At 54.6% G+C, this 23,875-nt stretch overlaps 1 protein-coding gene across 1 annotated transcript; it reads right to left on the reverse strand.

The window, feature by feature from the left end:
* Window positions 1-268: 268 nt before the first annotated feature.
* Window positions 269-9,210, reverse strand: TALDO1 (transaldolase 1). The gene is made up of 8 exons (XM_068556788.1): window positions 9,065-9,210; window positions 5,320-5,443; window positions 3,510-3,617; window positions 3,152-3,283; window positions 1,216-1,391; window positions 920-1,117; window positions 580-725; window positions 269-473 (listed from the first exon to the last, which is right to left on the reverse strand). Exons 1-8 carry the CDS (start codon window positions 9,159-9,161, stop codon window positions 441-443), a joined length of 1,014 nt encoding a protein of 337 aa, XP_068412889.1. The 5' UTR covers window positions 9,162-9,210; the 3' UTR covers window positions 269-440.
* Between the last annotated feature and the right edge of the window lie 14,665 nt (window positions 9,211-23,875).

Here is a 23,875-nt window from a genome sequence, read left to right on the forward strand (position 1 = left end):
CTGCGGGCCCGGCCCCCGCACAGCTCCAGAGGGCCCCTGGCACCCTCCCACCCAACTCCGCAAGCACAGCCTGCAAGCCCCGGGGGCCGTCGGGCTCCAGACACAGAGGAAGTGCTCAGGCGGCTCCCCCCGCCTTCTGTGTCAAGGCTCCCAGAAGCAGGTGAGGGGCTGTCACCCCTGCCTGGAGGCCCCCAGGGGGCTCTTGACCCAACCCTGCCTCCATCGGGCCAGGCTGCAGCCGGCGGAGGGGAAAGGAGGCACACACGGGAACGAAAAGTGACGCCTTTAATGCGCTGAGCAGAATTTTACATAAAATCGGAAATCTGTGATTCATCCCCGCTCCGATTAGTAAAAAAATCCAAGATTCGTCGCAATGCATGTGCAATTAGGCCCCAATTCAAAGTCGGCGGCATATCTGCGGTCCAGCCTCAGGTGCCAAGCTATTTTCCGTTCTCCGCGCTGAACATTCGTTCCTAGAGACGGGTGGTGTGTGAGCCGGTGCGCCGTCCCCTCCCCGTCCCCCTCCCACCCCCCGCCAGGCCCCCCCCCACCGTAACCCTGGTAACCCTGGGCTCTCACCGTCAGCATCCGCTCCAGCTTCACAGCGTCCGCAGCGAACCTGCGGATCCCGTCTGAGAGCTTCTCCACGGCCATGCGGTCCTCGTTGTGCAGCCAGCGGAAGGCCTTCTCGTCCAGGTGGACCTTCTCCAGGTCACTGGCCTGGGCTGGGGGAGGGCACGCGCCGGGGCCTTGGGCTCAGAGCCGCCCTAAGGCCCCTGCCTGGCACCGCCCCCACGGCAGGTGGGCTGGACAGCAGGTGAGTGCAGGCTGGCCCTGTGGCTCTAGGCTCCACACCCTCAGGTGACGGAGGCACCGGTGTCCCCATGGGGGCCTTGAGCGGGTCGGGGGGGCTTCTTACCTGCCTTGACCGAGAGCGTGGGCGCCAGCTTGCTGTGGTCCTTGAGCAGCTCCCCCAGGAGCTGGGGTGAGATGGTGAGGAAGTCGCAGCCCGCCAGGGCCTTGATCTCGCCCGTGTTGCGGAAGGAGGCGCCCATGACGACGGTCTCGTAGCCGAACTTCTTGTAATAGTTGTAGATCTTGGTGACGCTCTTCACTCCTGGTGGGGGACATGCCCGGAGCTGCCACGCCCGCCGCCGGGAGCTGACGGCGCGGCACTCCGGCACTCCTCCGCCCCCGCCTCCGAGTGCTACTCACCGGGGTCCTCCAGGGGCTCAAAGGACTTCTTGTCCGTGTTGGCCACGTGCCAGTCGAGGATGCGGCCCACGAAGGGGGAGATGAGTGTCACCCCCGCCTCGGCGCAGGCCACGGCCTGGGCGAAGGAGAAGAGCAGCGTCATGTTGCAGTGGACGCCGTGCTGCTCCTCCAGCTGCCTGTGGGGGGGGGGGGGGGGGCGGCATGAGCAGTGGACACACAGCGAGAAACGCTCACGATTCAGCAACTGAAAAGGCAGGAACAGGGTCGCCCCACCCTCGTTAAGAACAACTCTGGGGGCTTCCCTGGTGGTGCAGTGGTTAAGAATCCGCCTGCCAACGGAAGGGACACGGGTTCGAGCCCTGGTCCGGGGAGATCCCACAGGCCGCGAAGCAACTAAGCCCGTGCGCCACAACTACTGAGCCTGGGCTCTAGAGCCCGCGAGCCACAACTACTGAGCCCGCGTGCCACAACTACTGAAGCTCATGAGCCTAGAGCCTGTGCTTGTCTACAAGAGAAGCCACCGCAATGAGAAGCCCGTGCACCACAAAAAAGAGTAGCCCCCGCTCGCCACAACCAGAGAAAGCCCACGCGCAACTAAGACCCAATTCAGCCAAAAATAAATAAAATAATTCAAAAACAAAACAAAACGAAAAACCCTCCAAAAAACTCTGGAGGAACTTCCCCGGTGGTCCAGTGGGTAAGACTCCACGCTCTCAATGCAGGGGGCCCAGGTTCGATCCCTGGTTGGGAAACTAGATCCTGCACGCATGCTTCAACTAAGAAGTCCGCAGGCCTCAACAAAGACCCAGAATAGCCAAAAATAAATAAATAGATATTTAAAAACAAAAATGTGTGGAGTTGAAATTAGTTCGTTTTACTAAAAAAAAAAAAAAAAACAACTCTGGAACATTCACCAGGGCTCTCTCTGGCTAGTGAGTTGTGGGTGACCAGAACTTCCTTCATCAAACCGGCAATTCAAAACAGGGACAAAGGCGAGAGGTTCCCCGAGAGCCACAGACCCGGTCCCTCACCTCGTCACATCATCAGCTCTGACCACGGCGCCATCCTGCCTCGGTCCCGCCCAGAGCCCGTGGCCTCCCGGCCCCACTGCTCCCCCTCGCCCTTCTGGGCCACCCTGCAGAAAGTCAGTCACCCACGTGACGTCCTGGGGTCGACCGTGAGAACAGGGCCCCGGCCCCACTCTGCAACAGCTGTGTCCCTGTCCCAACGGACAGCTTCAGAGGCACTTCTGCTGCCTGGCCGCAGGAAGGTGGTCACGAAGTGCAGCTGAGGGGGCACAGGGCAGCCTCGATGGCCGACACCATGACCACAGCAGCAGCAACTCCGCCCTCCAGTGTGTGCCCACCAGAGACGGCACCAAAGCTCGAGCACACGTGCTCACAGCAGCACTACCCTCGACAGCGCCAAAGGCAGGACAACCACACGTCCCTTGAAGGATGGACTCAGAAAATGCAGTGTATACACACGAGCGAACAAAAGCTTTAAGAGGAATGCAGCCCCAACACACGCACGGCACATGTGAACCTTGAACACATGCCCAGCAAGGGAAGCCAGACACAAAGGCCACGTACTGCGCGATTCCATCACGCGGAAGAGTCCAGAACAGGCACGTCCAGAGGCAGAAGGTTGCAGGAGTGGAACAGATAACACAGGGACCCCGCTGGTGCACAAGGGGTGCTCCCAGGACAGCCGAGCATGGCCCTGCGGGGGGTGGGGAGCGGCGCCAGAGCAGCTCCCTGTCTGCACCTGCTTCTACCTCCTCTGCCCTGAGCACGGCTGCTGGGAAACGACTTATGTTCTGTACACGGAAGACGACATGAGGACAACGTGTGGCATCGCACGGGGCCTGCTCCCCGAGGCCCACCCGGGACGGGCAGAGTCCCCACCAGCTCCCTCCTCACGGGGGGACACTTACTTTCCAGCCTGGATTCCTTCCCAGGTGGACGACAGCTTTATCAGAATCCGGTCCTTGCTGATCCCAGCCTCCTTGTACAGGTCGATGAGGCGCTGGGCGCGGGCCACCATAGCATCCTTATCGAAGGAGAGCCTGCGGGGGCAGGGCCGTGACAGGGGCGCCCGGCAGCCAGCCAGGGGGTGCGTGGCGTGCCCGGCTCGGAGCAGCTTAGCAGGACTGATATTCGAGCAGGGGCCGGAGGCAAGCAGCTCACGGGGATCAGCGGCCACGGCAGCACCTGGGCGCCACGTGGGGAGCCACGGACTGAAAAGCAGCTGCTGCCCTCGGCCCACGTCACCTGTCAGCCCTGCGTCCTTACCTTGCATCCACTTCTGTGGATACGCGGCCTGGAATTTTCTTCAGTATTTCTGCTCCAAACAGCACAAAAAGTTTATCAGTAGCATTTGTAATCTGTTCCTCTTGTGATCTGAAATTCCAGGGAAAAAATTAGGTTAGAAGCTTGTTAGATTTAAATGCACAGGATTCTACAAAACAAATTCTGTTATTCATTTCCCAAATTCTTTTCCCTCCATCTTTTTTCTTAAAATAATTTTTTTTAATTGTGGCAAAACACACATAGCATAAAACTTACCATCTTAACCTTTTTTTTTTTAAACTTTGGCCATGCCACACAGCTTGCAGGATCTCAGTTCCCCGACCAGGGACTGAACCTGGGCCACGGCAGTGAGACTGCAGAGTCCTAACCACTAGGCCACCAGGGAACTCTCCCCATCTTTAACCATTTTTTTTTTTTAAATGAGATTTGTTGGGGTTTTTTTTTTTTAATTAATTAATTTATTTTTTGGCTGTGTTGGGTCTCTGTTGCTGTGTGCCGGCTTTCTCTAGTTGTGGCGAGCGGGGGCTACTCTTCGTTGCGGTGTGTGGGCTTCTCATTGCAGTGGCTTCTGCTGTTGTGGAGCACGGGCTCTAGGCGTGCGGGCTCAGTAGTTGTGGCTTGCAGGCTCTAGAGCACAGGCTCAGTAGTTGTGGCACACGGGCTGAGTGGCTCCACGGCATGTGGGATCTTCCAGGACCAGGGCTTGAACCCGTGTCCCCTGCACTGGCAGGCGGATTCTCAACCACTGCGCCACCAAGGAAGCCCTATCTTAACCATTTTTAAGTGACTAGTTAGGGGCATACTGTGGTGCAACCATCCCTGCCTTCCATTCTCCACGTTTTCATCCTCCCAAACTGAACCCCTTCATCTTTGGGGACTTGAACAAAACAGTCTTTCCAACCTCTTTGGAGCCACCTGGGCAGATGAGTAAGGTACATGATGCTGTTCCAAAACGGACCAGAAAGATCTCCAGCCCGCGTGTCACGGGCTGGACACGGGAGCAGGGCCAGTCTGGTGATCACTAAGGGCACCAACTTGTCACCAATTCCAGGAATACCAAGAAGGGACAGGGAAGCAGCCAGGATGGGCAGGGGGGGGCAGCGGGTGGCACATGGTGGGGGCAGGGCGGCCCAGTGCACGGAGCAGCCGTCACACACGCACCTGCACACCGCCTGACCTCAGCACACAGGAGCGCCAGAAAGGGACAGGCCAGCCCAGCGTGGCTCCTGCCAGGGGCCACTGACCCCTGCAGGCTCACTCTCAGCTGGGCAGTATCGCCCGGATGAAAACTTAAAATGACATCCAGCAAAGGCCAATCTGCGGAGAGGAGAGCCAGTCTGTGGTCGCTGGCAGAGGCTCCAGGGAACCTTCTAGGAGGTGCAGAGGCTCCAGGACTGGGTTGTGACTGTGGCTGCACCACCGCATAAACTGACCAGAATGAATCGGACAGTGCACTTAATGAATCTCACTCCAGCAGAACTGCTAAAACATAACAAAACGCCAGAAAGCAGGTCCACGGTCACCAGGGCTGGGGAGACTGACTGCAAAAGCGGGGAGGGACTTCTGGGGTGGTGTCTACACATTCCTGCAAATAAAACTCAACGAACTGTACACGCACAATGGGTATTGCCTGCTACGTGTAAATAACACGTCGGCTATTTCTTTCCTGACAAAAAGAAACAGGAAAGCAGACAGCATTCCCTCCCTGAGTCTAAGACACCTGACAACTAAACTCAGGGAGGGAGGGAAGCGACCAGACCAGCTGAGGGCTGCTGCCCGGACCCGCACTCACCCGCCCAGCCTCCGGCCGTGGGCGACGGCCTCCTCCACCAGCTCCTGGTAGGTGGGCATCTGCGCCGCGGCTAGGATCAGGGACGGGTTGGTGGTGGCATCCTGGGGCTTGTACTCGTCGATGGCTAGGGAAATAATTGTGGAAAGCGGGGAAGTAAGTGGAGTGCTCGCTTCCAGCCAGCAACCCCCAGCCAGCAACCCGAGCCAACCCCTGTAAGCCCTAAACATGTAAACAGAGTCCAGCATGTCTTCTGAGCCAGCGTGTGGCCGCACTTCACACGGAAGGCTGGCCAAGAAGCAGCTGCGTGCACAATGAGAAAGCGACAAGAGACTAAAGCCAGGGAGCAGATGTGCCGAGGGCCCAGGGCCGCCCAGCGCCGGAGCAAGAAGGGAGGTGGCCGCCCGACAGCGTGGGCACCCAGGTCTGTATTCTCCTTTAACACACTAGCACCTTCTTGGTAACCAGGCCAGGAAGTCCAAGGAGTCTTGCGGCCCAGGCTCACGGGGTAGCACAGAGCTCAGGTTCACCAACCTCAGCTTCCAGGATTAGCTGGTTCAGTAAGCTGATTGGGCGAGTTAGAATTGTCAGAGCATCCTCTGATGACAAAACTACAGAGATGGAGAACGGGAACAGGGAAGGGGGGGTGGCTCTCAGGGCCGAGGGAGGTCTCTGTGGCCGGGGAACAGCCGTGTCCTACCCGTCCTGGTGGCTACAAGAACCTATGCACTATAAAACCGCCACAGAGCATGCCCCCTCCTCTGTGCAGGTGGAAACCGGTGGACACGGAGCCGGCATGAAGCCTGTTCACGGTGTCATGCTAGTGCCAATTTCCTGCTTCTGATGTCACACCACGGCCACACAAAACGTCACCACTGGGGGACAATGGGTGAAGGATTCATGGGACTCTATGGGCTAATTTTGCAACTTCCTAAAAGTCTATAATTATTTCAAAATGACAAGTTAAGAAAAAGTACTCTGGAGCAGAACTTACACAGATGTGTTAAAACCCAGAGTAATGCACTGAAACTGGTGCCTTTCATCATATAAAATTATACCTTGATAAAGCTGACTTTTAGCAAAATTAAAAACAAAACCAAGGGGGCTTCCCTGTTGGCGCAGTGGTTAAGAATCTGCCTGCCAATGCAGGGGACACGGGTTCGAGCCCTGGTCCGGGAAGATCCCACATGCCATGGAGCAACTAAGCCTGTGCGCCATAACTACTGGGCCTGCGCTCTAGAGCCGGTGAGCCACAACTACTGAGCCCGTGTGCCACAACTACTGAAGCCTGCGCGCCTAGAGCCCGCGCTCTGCAATAAGAGAAGCCACCGCGATGAGAAGCCTGTGCACCGCAACCAAGAGTAGCCCCCGCTCACCGCAACTAGAGGAAGACCGCGTGCAGCAACGAAGACCCAACGCAGCCAAAAATAAATAAATTTATTTAAAAAACAAACAAACAAAACCAAGACCTATCTGGGGTCAACAGATGGACTTCAGACTCCACGGACCCTTAAACTGAACGCAAAACCGGGTGTGGGGCATCATTCTGGGAAGAGCATCCACAGCTTTGATTGTATTTTCAAAGAGGCCCACGACTCCCCGAAGGTAAGAACCTTCAGTTCATAAAGTGACCACAAACTGAATTTACAGGGGCTTCCCTGGTGGTCCAGTGGTTAAGACTCTGTACTTCCAATGTAGGAGGCCGTGGGTTCGATCCCTGGTCGGGGAACTAAGATCCCACATGCCAGGCGACACGGCCAAAAAATAAAAATAAAACCAAAAAACCCACAAATTTACAACTATGTAAGATTTATGGATATACATTATCAACAAATGTATTTTTTAATAAAGTTCTTAACATTCACTTAGAAATCTTTTTTTTTTTTAATTAATTAATTTATTTATTTTTGGCTGTGTTGGGTCTTTGTTGCGGTGTGCGGGCTTCTCATTGCGGTGGCTTCTCTTGTTGCGGAGCACGGGCTCTAGGCGTGTGGGCTTCAGTAGTTGTGGCTCACCGGCTCTAGAGCGCAGGCTCAGTAGTTGTGGCGTAGGGACTTAGTTGCTCCGCAGCACGTGGGATCTTCCCGGACCAGAGCTCGAACCCGTGTCCCCTGCACTGGCAGGCGGATTCTTAACCACTGCACCACCAGGGAAGCCCTCACTTAGAAATCTTAAATGTCAGCACTTGGGTTTAGATATTTCTAAAAAGAAAGAGGGAAAAAAAAAAAAAAAAAGCAAGCATTCCTCAGGACCCCCCCCGCCTTGTTGGCCCTACACTGACAGAAGGTGTAACAAGACCAGCCATCCTGCGGCTGCTGCCTGGTGAGACAGGAAACAATACAGACCAGGGCTTTGTCAACTCACAAAAATGGGAAATATTCCATGCTAAGAAGGTGCAGAAATACATGCAGCCACTTTTCCAGCACCCTCTATCCTAGTGATGTCATTGCCAGAGGCCTGGATCAGGGAGGCAGGGAGGGGGTAGAAAGAAGACCGTGGCCTCCCGGGTGAGCAGGAGCTGGAATCTCCCAGGGCCCCCAGCTCTGACCAGGCGGGGACCTTCTGGCAGATGGTTTAAAGTACAGGTTGGACTCAAGCCGATCACTGTTTCCAGCTTTTATACTGAAGCAGCTAAACATGCTTACTCACCCTCCTAGGCTCTGCTAGATAAAGACTTACTCTTACCAAAGAGGAATTAAAGCCTGTTTCTCAAGTCACCATGAGAAAGCAGAAAAGAGAGGAAGTCCTTTCCGTACTGTGTGCCCCACAGCACTCATACCTAGAGAATTTCATGATTTTCCTGAAAGTCTTAATTGTTCACAGCCTAACAGAACGGAGGTTCACCTAGTCTGTGTTTCCACTGCAGAGGGAGGAAAAGCTAAGTCCCCCAGCTGCCTCCAAGGAACATGATTCAAAGTCAGGAAAATCTAAATCTGGGACAAGCTTTGCTTTCCTCGGCGCATGGGGTTTTATCCCCGCAGCTCCTTGGCCCAACGTGGTGAACGTCTAACTGGCCCGCACCCGGCCGCAGGCACCAGCGTGCTCAGCTGTCCCCTGGGTAGGGGTGGAAAGTGTGTGCAACACGAGGTTTCAAAAGCAGGTGGTGTCATTCGCAGTTTCTGGTCTTTCTGGGCCCAGAACTAACTCATGTTCCTGCTCAGCGGTCAACATTCGCGCAACAAAACTACCCCGTGTAACCACAAACGGTCCGCAGCTCCAAGGCGGACCTGGAGTCTCTCCCCAAATCAAAGCATTTGGACACTGTCCCCTGACGCACTGGCGGCTCACGGCGGGCTCCCGCGAGCTACCAGCAGCGCGGAGGGGACGGCGGCCCCGGGCCGAAGGCGAAGGGGGGCCGAGCATGGGCGCCGAGGGCGGGGAGCGAGGGAGAAGGCGGGCGGGAAACGCGGGGGCGGAGAGCGAAGAGGGGTCGGGGCACCGGGAACAGGGGGCCGGGGGCGGGGGACGAAAGAGAAGGGGTACCGGGAATGGGGGGGCGAAGGAGGGAGCCGGGGTGAAGAGGGCGGGAGGCGAGGGAGAAGGGAGCGGAGGGATCGGGTAAGAGGCGCCGAGGCGAACCGGGGCCGACTTCGCGGCCAGGGAGGCCTGGTGGCCCGGCCCGCCCCCGCCCCTCACTTGCACGCTCGCGCCCCCTGCACCTCGCCCCGCCTCCCCTCACCCCGGGGCCGGCCGGCGCTCGGCGCGCACGAAGCCCCTCTCTTGGAGCTCGGGGCCAGCGCAGCCTCACCGTGAAAGTCGCCCGTGTCGGCCACCACGGTGGTGAACTGCTTGAGCTGGTCCAGCGCGCTCTCCATCCTCTGCCGCTTCACCGGGGACCCGGACATGGCGAGCGGCGGCGGGAGCGGACGGCCCACAATGCCCCGCGGGCCCTGCCCGCGTGCGCGGCCAATCCAAGCGCGGCGCGGGAGGGCGGGCCTGCGCGCCGGCGCCCGGGCGAGGCCCCGCCCCCGAGACGGCGCCCCGCCCCCCGGAGCAGTACCTGATCTGTGCGGCTGAGGTCTCCCGGGAGATGCGCCTCTGGGGCGGTGCCTCCGGAGAGATACGCCCCCCCGGGGCGATGTGTCCCCAGGGCGGCGCCCCCGGAGCGACGAGTCCCGCCGGGAGAAGCGTCCCGGAGACGGTGCCCCGCCCCCGGGGCGGTGCCCTCAGAGCGTTGGTTTCCCCCGGAGGGATGCGGCCCCCCGCAGCTGTGACCCTGAAGTGATGCCCCCTTCCAGAGATTCACCCCTCCAGTGATGCGCCCCTCGGGGCAGTGATACCCGGAGTGATGCGCCCCCCTGGAGCGGTGCCCCCTCTGGAGCGAAGCACCCCCTGGGCGGTGCCCCCCCGCCCCCCGCGAGGAGTTAAGGCTGAGGGTTAAGCGGAGTCACAGGGAGAGCTAGACGCCCCAGACCCTGCATCTGGGCCACGGCCTTCGGGGACCAGGAAAAGGGCCGCTGGGGGTGTGGGCCTGGGTCTGGGTTGCCCCCCCCTGTTTCCCAGCCCTCCTGAGGCCTGGGGCGCGGAGGGTGCACGCCCTCCCCTCAGGCCTGGCTGCTCCTCCAAGCCCTCCTAGGTCAAACTGGGCCTGGTGCCTGGGGAGGGGCTGGGAGAGGTGAGGCGGCCTGAAATCAGGGCCTGTGGTTTCATTTTCTCCTGCAGATCCAGAGCCCCAGGATGGGCCTTTGATTCTGGGAACCCACATATGGGAATCTGCCCCAGAGAAGTAGTACTAAGTTCAGAAGTGTGAAATAAAATTCACGTGTTATGGCAAGACAAGAAAAATTTAAACATGAAAAATTTTCTCTGCCCTTTGGCCCCCCCTCTCCCCCCACTGTGCATTGTGTATCCGCATTATGCATGGACCATCCTCCCCCATAGGCAGAAATACCTGCTCAGGGACTTCCCTGGTGGCGCAGTGGTTAAGAATCCGCCTGCCAATGCAGGGGACACGGGTTCGAGCCCTGGTCTGGGAAGATCCCACATGCCGCAGAGCAACTAAGCCCGTGCACCACAACTACTGAGCCTGCGCTCTAGAGCCCACAAGCTACAACTACTGAGCTTGCGTGTCACAACTACTGAAGCCTGTGCACCTAGAGCCCGTGCTCCACAACAAGAGAAGCCACCGCAATGAGAAGCCCGCACATCACAACGAAGAGTAGCCCCTGCTCGCCGCAACTAGAGAAAGCCCGCGTGCAGCAACGAAGACTCAACACAGCCAAGAACAAACAAACAAACAAACAAATAAATAAAAAGAATCCACCTGCCAATGCAGGGGACACCGGGTTCGATCCCTGGTCCGGGAAGACCGACATGCCTCGGAGCAACTAAGCCCATGAGCCACAACTACTGAGCCCGTGTGCCACAACTACTGAGCCCGTGTGCCACAACTACTGAGCCCGTGAGCCACAACTACTGAAGCCTGTGTGCCTAGAGCCCGTGCTCCACAACAAGAGAAGCCACTGCAATGAGAAGCCCGCGCAAGGCAAAACGAGGAGTAGCCCCTGCTCACCATAACTAGAGAAAGCCCGTGTGCAGCAACGAAGACCCAACGCAGCCAAAAATTAAATTAATTAATTAATTAATTTTTTTAAAAAAAGAACGAAATACCTGCTCAACCATAATGAGCAACATTCTCCTAGCATCAGCAAGACAACTCCTTAAAAGATAACATTTCTTCTTGACCTTATAAGGGGCCACAATGACACTTAGGTCTGGATCGTGTAAACTGTCGATAATACATCATTTAATATACAGCCCTCTGTCTCAAAAAACTTGTAAAACTGTGCCTGGACTTCTAACAGGTGGAACAGTTCTTGGAGCTGAGGGACTATTCCTGAGGTTGTAATCCTCAATTTGGCTCAAATAAAATTTTCCATTTCTTTCTTAGATCAACTGATTAATTTTTCATCAACAGAAGGTGTCCCAAGAGAATTAAGTACGAAATCAGTCATAGGAAATGTAACTGCTGGTTGTTATGAGATTGCTTGTCTTTCTTTCCTTGAATTGAGTTCTTTGTATATTCTCGATTAAGTCTTTTGTCAGATGTGTATGTATTGCAGATATTTCCTCCAAGTCTGTGGCTTACCTTTTCATTTTCTTAACAGTGTCTTTGATGAGTCTTACTGTTGCTGAAGTTTAATATATCAATTTTTAATTTTATGGTTAGTGCTTTTTTTTGTATTTTCTCTTAAAAAAAAAGCTTTTGTGTACTCCAAAGTGACAAAAATATGTACCTATGGTTTCTTTTTTTAAATAAATTTATTTATGTATTTATTTATTATTTTTATTTTTTTGGCTGTGTTGGGTCTTCGTTGCTGCGCGTGGGCTTTCCCTAGTTACGGCGAGCGGGGGCTACTTTTCGTTGCGGTGCACGGGCTTCTCATTGCAGTGGCTTCTCTTGTTGCGGAGCATGGGCTCTAGGAGCACAGGCTTCAGTAGTTGTGGCACTCAGGCTCAGTAGTTGTGGCATGTGGGCTCTAGAGCACAGGCTCAGTAGTTGTGGCGCGCGGGCTTAGCTGCTCTGCGTGGCATGTGGGATCTTCCCGGACCAGGGCTCGAATCCGTGTCCCCTGCATTGGCACGCGGATTGTTAACCACTGCGCCACCAGGGAAGTCCCCCTGTGGTTTCTTCTAGAGACGTTTCAGTTTTGTCTTTGATGTTAGGGTCTTTGATGAATCTCAAATTGTTTTTTTCTGTGTTACGAGGTAGATGTCAAGAGTCATTTTTCTCCACCTGTCTTATCACTCGTTGAAAGGACCTTCCTTTCTTCACTAAAATGCAAAAATGGGAAATACAATTCACAGAAGAAGAGATATTCTAATCATCAGAGAAATGCAAATCAAAACCACAATGAGATGTCTCCATTCTCTCACTTAAATGGTGAAAATTTTAAAAACTGACAATACCAAGTGCTGGTGAGGACGTGGCGCAACTGGAATGAACACACTGCTGTCGGGGATGCAAAATGGCACAAAAAGAACTGTTCGGAAAACAATTGGGTGTTTTCTCATAAAGTTAAGCATGTACTGGGAATTCCCTGGCTGTCCAGTGGTTTGGACTCCACACTTCCACTGAAGGGGCACGGGTTTGATCCCTGGTCCTGGTCAGGGAACTAGGATCCCGCAAGCCTCGCGGCGTGGTCAGAAAAAAAAAAAAAAAGTTAAGCATGTGAACCAGTCCTCTCACTCCTCAGAGAAAAACATTTGCACAAAGATTTACACACAGATAATCACAGCAGCTTCACTGATTAAAGGTCCAAACTGGAAACAACCCAAATGTCCATCAGCAGAAGCTCCATGCCAGGGAGCTACCTGACCATGAAAAGTAATGGGCTAGTGACCCCTGCAGCAACTCAGAAAAATCCCACAAGTGTTCTGGTGAGTGAAAGGAGCCAGACACTAAAGATTCCATTTCTGTGAAGTTCAAGGACGGGCTGACTGCTCACGGTGACACCAGTCCCCACAGTGGCTGCCTCAGGGGAGGCCAGAACAGAAGGAGAAGCGTTACCCGGCCGAACTTGGGTCTGCTCGCCTGCTGCGCAGCAAAGCCAATCACCTGACACGGGGTTGTGGTGAAGGAAAGTACAGCGTTGATTGCAGGGCTAAGCAAGGAGAACGGGCAGCTCCTGCTCCAAGACCCCAACTCTCCGGAGGCAGGATCAGCGTGTAGATTTTCTTCTGATTGGTTGGTGATGAGGTAACAGGGTGACATTTCAGAAATCTCAGTCATCAACCTTCTGGTTCCAACCAGTCTGGGGTCTACAAGCTTGTGGTCTGCAAGTAAGTCACCATCCACCCGGGTTGCGGGTTGCGGGTAACAACTCAAAAGAATTCCATCAGATTGTTGTGAAAATCCCTTGAGGAGGAGCTAAGGTTCAGTTTTATCCTGAACTGACTGTTGTCTTTACTCTTCTTGTTTAGCTGCTTCTCCCTCACTTCCCTAATTAGTAACTGCCTGTCCCTGCTCTTCGAACTCAGGAAGGGCTTGGGAGGCTAGAGCCTTTTTCTACAAACAAGAAATGAGGGACACAGAGGGGCTTTTGTACCCGGGAGGGCCCCGCAGGGTCCTGCTTGGTTTCAGAAGGGGGACCAGGGAGTTTTCTGGGGTGGTGGGAGTGTTCTACAGTCGAGGTTTCGGAGTGAGGCGGGACCACCTGCATCACCTGCCCCTGGGAACTTTCCGAAAAGTCTGTTTTCCAGCCGCCCACAAGGCATTGCTGATTCTGGTGCAGGCCAGGGTCTGAGAACCTCAGCTCTGTATATTTAAAGGGTAGTGGTCACTCAGTGTAGGCAAGGAACAAAACACAACAAAATACAGACCCTCGGAAACAACACCTGCCTGGCATCTACTGGTTCCCAATACAAGACATCCTGGGGTGGAAGGTTGCAAAGATGTGGGGCAGAGTCTGCTGGGCAGTTGCCTGGCAGGGCGTCTCTCCAGGGATCCCGCTCTCTGCCTTTTTCCCACATGGGCCCCACCCAGGGGAGGGGGGAAACGGGAGACTCCAGGAGAAGGCGTGGGCTTGTTTGCCTGCAGGAGGCCCCACCCTGGCTGTGCTCCAGCGGGCACTCACCCCCTTGGCCTCAGCCAGGTCCTCAGCGTGATTCAGGTCTCTGTGGGCTGAGAACAGTTGATGGCGGCCCATTTCCCAGAGGCGCAGATGAGTAGCTGGGCCAGGCAGGGGGAGGGGGTCTGGCCAGGCAGGGGCTCCCGGGGCCATGGTCACTTCCAGGCGCTGTGGGACCCGGGCCAGGAGGGAGGTGTCGACGAACCTGGCCCCTGACACCGTGATGACTCAGGGAACACCAGAAGTTCCTTCCAACCTTGTGATGAAATACAATCTATATTTTATGGCAGGACAAGAAAAATTTAAAGATAAAACTATTTTCCACCCGCTTGGGCCTCCTCCCTCCCCTTTAAGGTGTGTTGTGCATCTGCATTAACCAGACCTCCTCAGGAGACCACATTCCTTCTTAATCTTGTAAAGGGTCACCCATGACCCATTACTTGCTTTGTACGCTTTATCCGTGCAGATCTGGGTTGTGTAAACTGTCAACACATCATGTAACCCTTTGTTTCAAAAACTTGAGCCAAAGTTTCAAGTTTCAAGTTTCCAGAGGTCTAACTGTGCTTTGACCTCTAATGGGCGGAATAGTCCTCAGAGCTTTCTGAAAGACTGTGTCCTGGGTTATAATCCTCAGATTGGCTCAAAAAATTTCTTTTTCTATGTCATTCTTAGATTGACTATTGATTAATTTTTTCATTGACACTTACGTGGAGGGCTGTGATGCCCAGGGAACCGCACCCTGGCCGGTGTTTACCATGCACTGAATCAGAGAAGGTGGGATGCATCCGTCTGCAAACCTGAAACGCCTTCCACAGCTCCCCTCATCCTCCCATGATTACCGGCTTTGCCATTAAAACCCCCAAATCACCACCAACACTGCCAGTCACCGGGACGCGTCCCAGGGGCACTGGGAACCTCGCTTCCCACGTATGTTGGCCTCGGGCTGCTCTGTGGGTCCGAACTCCGGCTGGAAGGCCGGCAGTGCCAGGCCTGGACCGAGAGTGTGCCCAGCAGGAGGCCAGGAGCAAGGGGGTGGCCGTGAAGATGGTGAGGAGTGATGGCTGACGTCCCCCTCCACCGACTCCATGACCTTAGGGTGCTGGTGTGGCTCAGGAAGGGGCCTCTGGAGCCCTGGAGAACCCACGGGTGCTGTACCACTACATGGACGCTCTAACGCAAACCCAGATGGTGGCCGCGTTGGGCCAGTGTCAGGTGTAAGTTTGGGGAGACGAGGTACAGCTAAAGCCTCAGGGTCACAGAAGGAGCGAGGTGTGGAGCAAGAGCGGGGGCTGGGGATAAGGGCCTCGGGGGGCCAGCTGGCAGGCTCTGACTGCTCCAGAGGGGGCCCGGTGCCTGGCTCAGCCCCTTCCCAGGTGGTGGAAGGTAGGGATAACCCCAAGGTGCTCTTGCATGGGCTGCAGGAAACCTCCCAGGAGCCTTGGTGCCCCCCAGGGGTCCCCACCCAGGTGCCCACCCCACTGATCCCTGGGAACAGGCCAAGGGTCAGGCTGGGTCAGTGGGCAGGAGGCTGCCCTGGGGAGGTCCAGCCTCACTGTGGCCGTACGGGCCGGCGTGTACAGGGAGGGCTCCAGGACTCCTGTTCCAGCAGCGCCAGGACTGTCCTGTGGCCCAGCCAGGGCCATGGCACCATCCACTGGGAACCCGATCGGATGCCTGGAGGCAAAGAGAGGGTGGCAGGGACAAGAGAAGTGGCTGCATGGACGCCAACCAGGAGCACATGGGGCAGAGGCCGTGGGCCTGTGAGTGGTGGGGGCAACAGGGAAGGCCCCCCTGAGAAGCTGGCCTTTGAGCAGATGCCAGGGTCTGGGGGAGAGCCAGGCAGGGCGCTGAGGATGGGACACAGCCAGTGCAATGGCCCTAGGCCAGAGTCGCCACCTGTCGTAAGAACTGTACGAGGTTGAGGTCTGGAGGAGTGGGGGGATCCCAGCCCTCCCTGAAGACTCGTGTCAGGAGCCTGGAGGGCTGGGAGCAGAGGAGGGATAGGACTCAGGTTTTAAAGGATCCCTCTGGTGCTGTGTTGGGAACAGACTTAGGGGCAAGGGTGGAAACTGGAAGCCGTGAGGGGCCACTGCTCTCCCTGGGGGCAGGGACAGGGACCAGAGGCTGGTCATGATGGGGTGGGTGCACGGTGGGGAGAGGATGTGTTCTAGGCAACCACTGACTGCCCGTTCGCCCTGGCCAGGCATGACAGTAACGACTTGCACAACTTATCTTGCAACAGGAAGTCCTGGTAAGGAACGCGGAACTAAAAAGCTACCACCAACCGGAAGACCTCGGGAAAGGTCAAAAGGAGAGAGGAGACTCCAGTCCCCATGTCCTACCACCCTCTCAGAATCCTCCACTCTGGAATCCGTCTTGGCTGGGCATTGGGCACGCCACCAGGAAAGACCCTGAGTCAGAGTGATTGGCCAGAGACAACCCGGAAACTAACCCCATCACCATAAAACCCGAGACTGCGAGCCACGTGGCAGAGCACTCCTCCTGGGCTCCCTCACCCCGTTCCCCCCGCTGCTCTCCACCCGGGCGCCCCTTCCCAATAAAGTCTCTTGCTTTGTTGGCACGTGTGTCTCCCCGGACAATCCATTTCCTAGTGTTAGACAAGAGCCCACTCTCGGGCCCTGGAAGGGGTCCCCCTCCCTGCAACACCAGGACAGCCAGCTGCTGAAGTCCCGCAGGCTGTCGGGGAGGGAGGGCATCAGGTGGGGGCAGGGGTCTCTGGTTTGGGGAGGTCTTGGTGCTGAATGCGAAGCAGCAGGGGGGTTAGTGGTCTGGAGCTCAGGGCGGGGGTTGGGCTGCAGAAACATGTTTGAGGGGCACTGGGTGGGGCATCCGAAGCCAGGAGGCTGGAGGGACCACCCAGGGGTGGGAGGGGGTAGATGGAGAAGGACAGGGTCCAGGGCAAGGTCGGGCCTGGACCTGGGAGGAGCTTCTGGAGAACTGGATGCCCTGGGGTGGGGGAGGGGCACTCCAGAGCCTGGGGTGTGGCCTCCAGTTGGGACCTTAGTGCTGACCTTGCCCAGGGCAGCTGCAGTGGAGGGTGGGAGGGAGAAGGAGGGATGGGGTGGACCCTCGAGGCTTTTGGGGGTCTGCTGTGAAGGGAGCAGGGCTAGTGAGGGCTGGAATCCAGGGCACGCATGCAAGCATGGCCTTTGTCACCAGACAGGACGTCAGGGGTGGTGGGAAGGGCAGCAACCTGGGCAGAGACGGGCAGTGGGCAGACGGCTGTGGCACAGGGGGTGGGGGGTGGCTCTGCAGACCACTCTGCATCCTCAGGGATGTTGCAGGAAGCAAGTCCACCAGCCAAGATGGTCGGGGCGCTGGTGGAGGGGGGACGGGGTGTGGGCCGGCGAGATGGGGCAGACCTGGATGTGGCTGGTGGGTGCAGCCTCCCGTTCCTCCTCCGGCTCTGCCGGGCAGGTGTGGGCGGGCCGGAAGGTGGATTTAACCTCTGGGGTTCAGTGGGGGAAAGGGAGCTGCTCAGGGAGAGGAGGGCCGTGTGGACACAGCGGGTGAGGCGAGAAGGGCAGGTCCTGGGGGAGGGGTCGGGTGGGGGGTTGAGAGTCAGGTGAGCAAGGGCGGGTGTGGAAGGTGAGTCAGTCAGGCAACGGCAGTAGTAACAACGAAGGAAAGGAACCAGAGCTCAGTTGTCTACGCTGCCTAAGAAATTGTCCTGGAGCAGAGTGGCTTAAAACAGCAAACATTTCTTTTTTCTCGGTTTCTACAGGCCAAGAATACAGGAGCACCGTGATTTCTTAAATATAACACCAAAAGCACAGGCAATTAAAAAAAAAAAAAAAAAAGGTAAGTGGAACTGATCTCAGGTGGCCTCGGCCTGCAGAGGCTTGAAGTGGGATCTCGGTGAGAGTGTGGAGTCCGAACCACTAGACCACGAGGGCCAATGGCCAGTGAAAAGGCCCTGGCTTGTCTGCTTGGTAGAAATGAATTTCCACAAAGAGACAGAAAGTACAGAAAAGTGTGTATTAGGAGGAAAAAGAGTGCGTGTGGATAGACACACGGGCGGGCTGAGAGTGAGAGTCGTGCCCGCGTGGTGGTTTGAATCACTTATATGGGGCATTTCTTCCGGGTTTCCTCTGGTCAGTCATCTCGCTTTGCCTGGCTCTGAGTCTGTATTTGGTTTATCTCAGGCTCCTCCCCTGTGTGCGCATCTCTTAGCCAAGATGGATTCTAGCGCAGAGGCATGTGGGTAGGTTGACACCACCTATTATGGGGTGGCGCCCCCTCCCTTTTTGGTCCCTGAGGAGCCTTTCTGCACGTGTGGAGTCAGGAAGGTCTCCTTGACCTCGAGAATGAGGAATATGTGGTCTTTATCTCTTATCTCTGCCCTGTGTGTTCCGTCTCAGCTCCTCTGAGACAGGACAGGACTCAGCTCCTCTCTGCTCCAGCCTTTCTCTTTATCTTGGAGTATCTGTCCACAGGGGACAGACTCCAGCTGCGCAGCCGGGGGCCCATCTATCTCCTGCCTCAGAACTACATCAAAATTTAACACTTCAGGACTTCCCTGGTGGCGCAGTGGTTAAGAATCTGCCTGCCAATGCAGGGGACACGGGTTCGAGCCCTGGTCCAGGAAGATCCCACATGCCGCAGAGCAACTAAGCCTGTGCGCCACAACTACTGAAGCCTTTGCGCCTAGAGCCCGTGCTCCGCAACAAGAGAAGCCACCGCAATGAGAAGCCCGTGCACAGCAACGTACAACGAAGAGTACGTACAACGAAGAGTACGTACAACGAAGCCCATACAATGAAGAGTAGCCCGCGCTTGCTGCAACTAGAGAAAGCCCGTGCACAGCAACGAAGACCCAACACAGCCAAAAATAAATAAATAAATTAATTAATTTAAAAAAATTTAACACTTCGCATCAAAGGACACAATCAACCAGGTGAAAAGGCAACCCATACGAAGTGAGAGAGTGGCATGGACATATATACACTACCATATGTAAAATAGATAGCCAGTGGGAAGCAGCCACATAGCACAGGGAGATCAGCTGGGTGCTTTGTGTCCACCTAGAGGGGTGGGATAGGGAGGGTGGGAGGGAGACGCAAGAGGGAGGAGATATGGGGATGTATGTATATGTATAGCTGATTCACTTTGTTATACAGCAGAAACTAACACATCATTGTAAAGCAATTATACTCCAATAAAGATGTTAAAAAAAAAAAAGAAAAGGCAACCCATGAGTATAGGAGAAAAAAAATGTCAAATCACTATATCTGATGAGGGATTGATATCCAGAATGTATTGAGAACTCCTAAAACTCAACAACAAAAACCAAATAACCCGATTCAAACATGGGCAAAGGACTTGACTAGACATTTCTCCAGAGACACACAGGTGGCCAATAAACACATGAAAAGATGTCTGATGTCACCAATCACCAGGGAAATGCAAACTACAACCACAGAGAGATATTACCTACACCCATGAGGACAGCTATTCTCAGAATAACAGAAAACAACAAGTGCTTGCGAGGATGTGGAGAAATTGGAACCCTCCTGCACTGTTGGTGGGAAGGTAAACTGGTTCAACCACTATGGAGAACAGTATGGAGGTTCCTTAAAAAACAAAAGATAGAGCTACCACGCGATCTGGCAATCCCACTTCTGGGAGTATCCTGTCGACCAAAAATCAGCGCAGGAAGCTGCAAATTAGAAAAGAGAGTTTACGTGGGTCTTAAGGGTTGCAGTTCAGGAGATACAGACTCGGGTAAAACTGAAAGGGTGTTCTGGGGAAGAGGGAGAGTCAGGGCCTTATAAAAACAAAAGCCACCAGGTTGTAAAGTTGTCTGCTGAGAATTGTGATTGACTCTGACGTGAGTCAGGAAATATTTGTCCTTAAGGAATCACGAGTTATCTTAGGGTGAGGGTCCAATCCGTATTGTGAGTTTCTGGCAGATGCTCTGGATGCCTGCATTAGGCCAGTGAGTGGTCAAACGGTCAGATTCCATCCAGGCTGAGATGTGCATAAGCCTCACTACCTCAATGGCTCCCCGGCTCAATTTTCAAGTGTGCTTTTAGCAAACCCCACCCCATTTTTATTTGCCTTCCACAATCCCCAAAAGACTTGAAAGCAGAGCCTCGAGCTATGTCTTCACCCATGTTCACCCATCATTCACAACAGCTAAAAATTGGAATCAACCCAAGTGTCTGATGACGGATGAATGGATAAAAGACACATGGTACAACCGTATATGATATTGTGATTTACAATCAATACATACTTTGTGCCCCTATTTCCTGGCAGACAGCTCCCAGACCCTCTGAATTTCCTAAGAGCAATGGGAGCATCTTTTGTTACAATATTTGGTCTTTTGGCCTCAATCCCTGAAATCCCTTCAGAGCCATGAAGTGAAATGGGTGTCTTATTATTTTTTTTATTTTTATTTTTTTTTGGGTGTCTTATTATTCATAACAAGTCTCTTTCCACCACTACTGGGTTTATGGTAATGAGGTGACTATTGGAAATCCCCTAAGGATGGGGATATGGTTGCCAGGGAAACCAACCACGATTAGAGGGTTGGAGCCTCCATGAAAACCCAAAAGGTGGGGGTTCAGAGAGCTTCCAGGTTGGGGCCTTCCATGTGCCAGGCCCCAAATTCCACAGGGACAGAAGCTCCTCTGTTGGGAGCCCTTCCAAACCTCGCCCTATATACATATCTCTTCACCTGGCTGTTCATTCATATCCTTTAATATCCCTTATAATAAACCCGCGATCTAGTAAGTAAACTGGTTTCCTGAATTCTGTGAGCCGCTCTAGCAAGTGAATCCAACCAGAGGAGGGGGTCGTGGGAACCTCCGATCTGTAGTCAGTTCGTGAGAAGCACAGGTGACCTTGGATTGGCAGCTGAAGTGGGGCCTCTCTTTCTCGTCTCTGAGCACCTCTCCTGTGGGTTCTGCGGCTTCTGTCTCTCCCGCTCCTCACGCCCCTGGGGGTGTCCTCTGGGGACATCCCAGCACGGTCTGGTGGTACCCTGGGACTCAGCCCGCATCCACTCTGCCCATCTGAGAGGTGAAAGTGGTTTCTGTGCCTTTTCTGACGGCCGAGTTCAAGTCTCCGCTCAGGGGTGGTCGCAGAGGACACCCTCCCCAGCTTTGCCCAGCTCCTGGCTCTGTCCTTGGTTGTCAGTCTCCCAGTAGATTCCATATCAATGATTCTTATCCTTTTGGGCCTCAGGACACTTTTATTATTTATTTTAAAATTTATTTATTTATAAAATATTTATTCATTTATTTATTTATTTTAGTTGCACTGGGTCTTAGCTGTGGCACACGGGATCTTCTTTGCGACATGCATGTGGAATCTAGTTCCCCAACCAGGGATCGAACCAGGGCCCCCTGCATTGGGAGTGTGGAGTCTTATCCACTGGACCACCAAGGAAGTCCCCTCAGGACACTTTTAAACACTTAAAAATTACTAAGGCCCCCAAAGGAACTTTTACTTATGTGTGTTATCCATCCATATTTACTGTATTAGAAAATAAAACTATGAAAATTTAAAGACCTGCATTTATTCTTCCTTTTAAAATACTGATGACAGACTTGTAGAAACCATCTATACCATGCTTTACCTCAGCTGATCCTCTAAACTCACTTCCAACCCTTTAAGTGCTCACCAATCCTGAACGAATTAGGTCTTGAATTTGCCTAATTCTAAACCAGACCCCAAACCTCACACACACCTTACCCTTGCCCCCCAGATCCTGCTAAGACTCTCAAGGTAGCTAAGCCGCGTAGCTTTATCGATCTGTCCCTTGGTAGCATTTTGGGGAGCCAGCATTCAACACATAAAGCATAGATTTCTATGAGAAATAGTTTTTTAAAAATTCAGTAAGAAGAGTGGCATGAATACACGTTTCTGCGAATCTCCCTGACATCAGGCTTCTCAGCAGCAGCTGGACGTCGTCACGACGTCTGCCTTTGGTCAGTTAGGAAATGTCGTCTTGGTCGAAGCATCCGGAGAAAATCCGGCCTCGCCCAGACTTGCAGCTGGAAAGGCAGGAGCACGTGAACAGCCTTTTGGGATCCTCGCGGACTTTCTCCTCTGCTCCGACACCAAACCCCGGCACGTGGCGTCTCTCGGGGCGGCTGCAGTCTGGACCGGGAGCCCACCCCGTGCACGGCTCACTGGGGCCCCGGGGACCCTCGGTCCATCTCGCCCCGTGGACGGGTCTCTGGCCGCCGTGATGCTGTAACATCGCGCATCGGTCGTTTGGAAAACACTGGTTCAGAGTCTCCCATTCCGTGTCCACGTGGAACTCACACCTATATCACAAGCTCAGAGAAAGGCCTTCAGGTCGGGAAGCTGTCTTGCTGATGCTGGCAGGTTCCAAAATTCTCATTCCCGCTAGAGAGCTCGAGTTTACCGTGGCAACAAAGACCGTCCGCTGTTTTTCTCATTTTGGAGAAAACGTCTACCAAGAACCCCGGTGTGAACAACCACGGCCCGTCGGTCAGTGGTTCTCACCCCTCGCCTGTCGCCCGAGCCCAGCACAGCGGGACGGTCGCGCCACCCGACTCCTCACGCGCCAGGGCCCAGACTGAAGTCAGTTAAATTAGGAACGTTTGCTGAAAGCGCTTCTTTCCCTGGGAGAGTGTGTGGCGAAGACGGGGCGCCCTGCCCGGTGGCGACGCCGGGATCCTTGCTGAGGAGCCAACAGCTTTACACACTGGGGCTTTTGCACCGTCTGTGCCACGGGAGCCCAGTGAAAAAGGCAGCTCACCTTGCGTTAGTTTCCGAGTCTGCGGTAACAAAGTATCATAACCTGCACGGCTTAAACACCAGGAATTCACTGTCTCCCAGTCCTGGAGGCTGGAAGTCCAAAGTCAGGTGTCGGCAGGGTTAGCTCGTCTAAGGCTGTGAGGGAGCATCTGGTCCAGGCCCCTCCCCCAGCCTTGGTGGCTTGCTGCAATCTTAGATGCTCCTCATCTTGTAGAAGCAGAAGCCTGATCTCTGCTTCCATCTTCATTTTAGGGTTAGACATCTGTGTGTGTGTGTCTATGTCCAAATGTCCCTTATTTATAAGGATACTAGTCATGTTGGGTCAGGACCCACCCTAATCACCCTATCCTACATGAATTTGGGGGGATACAATTCAACCTGTAATGTACTGCTGTCTTGTTATGCAGCTTGTTTAGTGTTCAGGGCCCCCCAGGGACCTGTGGACCCCACCTGGAATGCCGCACCGTGCGGTTTAACTATTGAACAGGTCGAGAGCTCCTCAGCTCTAATTCTGCCTCTCGCGTTAGCCTGATACTTCAGGATGTCAATCACTCTGGGGCCGGGTGGTTAGTAGGGACCCTTTTCGTGCTTTCGGTACCGTCCTCACCTGGAAGCCGACCCTGCCGAGCACCACCTTCCACAGGTGACAGGTGTACCCCTCACCTCTATTCTGTTCCCAGCAGCGTGATGTAGGTGTGAAGACGTCTCACACCCTATGCTATTTTGTGCAGTAACCTTTTGGTGAATCAAATATTTTGAAAACATTAAAAAGAAAGGAAAAAGCAGCAGCTCCACCCAAAATGTCACAGGAAGCCGCTCTTGCCTCCTGGCCGGGCCTGTGTACGGGAGGAGAGGAGGGGACTCAGAGCCGTGCCACGCTGGTGGGAGGAGGGCCACAAAGACGAGCTTGTCCCCAAGACAGAGACGGCCTTGTTGGGGGGAACATTTGCTGGCGGCACAGCTGGGTGCGGAGCGGGTGCTGGGCGGGCAGCTCCCCGGTGTGACGTTCCCCGCTCCACCCATGGTCAGACCCCCCGCAGCCTCCACTGGGGCTGGTGCCATCCAACCCTCCCTCTTCCCTGCTTGACCAGGGCAGAGTGGGAGGTGGGGACGTGAGTGGTTAGGGACACGTATCAGGCCAAACTGCATGTGAACCCAGGCCCTGACCCACTCTGGGGCTCCAGGCGGGGGACCTGGCCCCTCTGTGCCTTGTTCTTTTTTTTTTTTTGAAA

Source organism: Eschrichtius robustus, chromosome 11, assembly GCF_028021215.1.
Source record: "Eschrichtius robustus isolate mEscRob2 chromosome 11, mEscRob2.pri, whole genome shotgun sequence".
NCBI classification, from domain to species: domain Eukaryota; kingdom Metazoa; phylum Chordata; class Mammalia; order Artiodactyla; family Eschrichtiidae; genus Eschrichtius; species Eschrichtius robustus.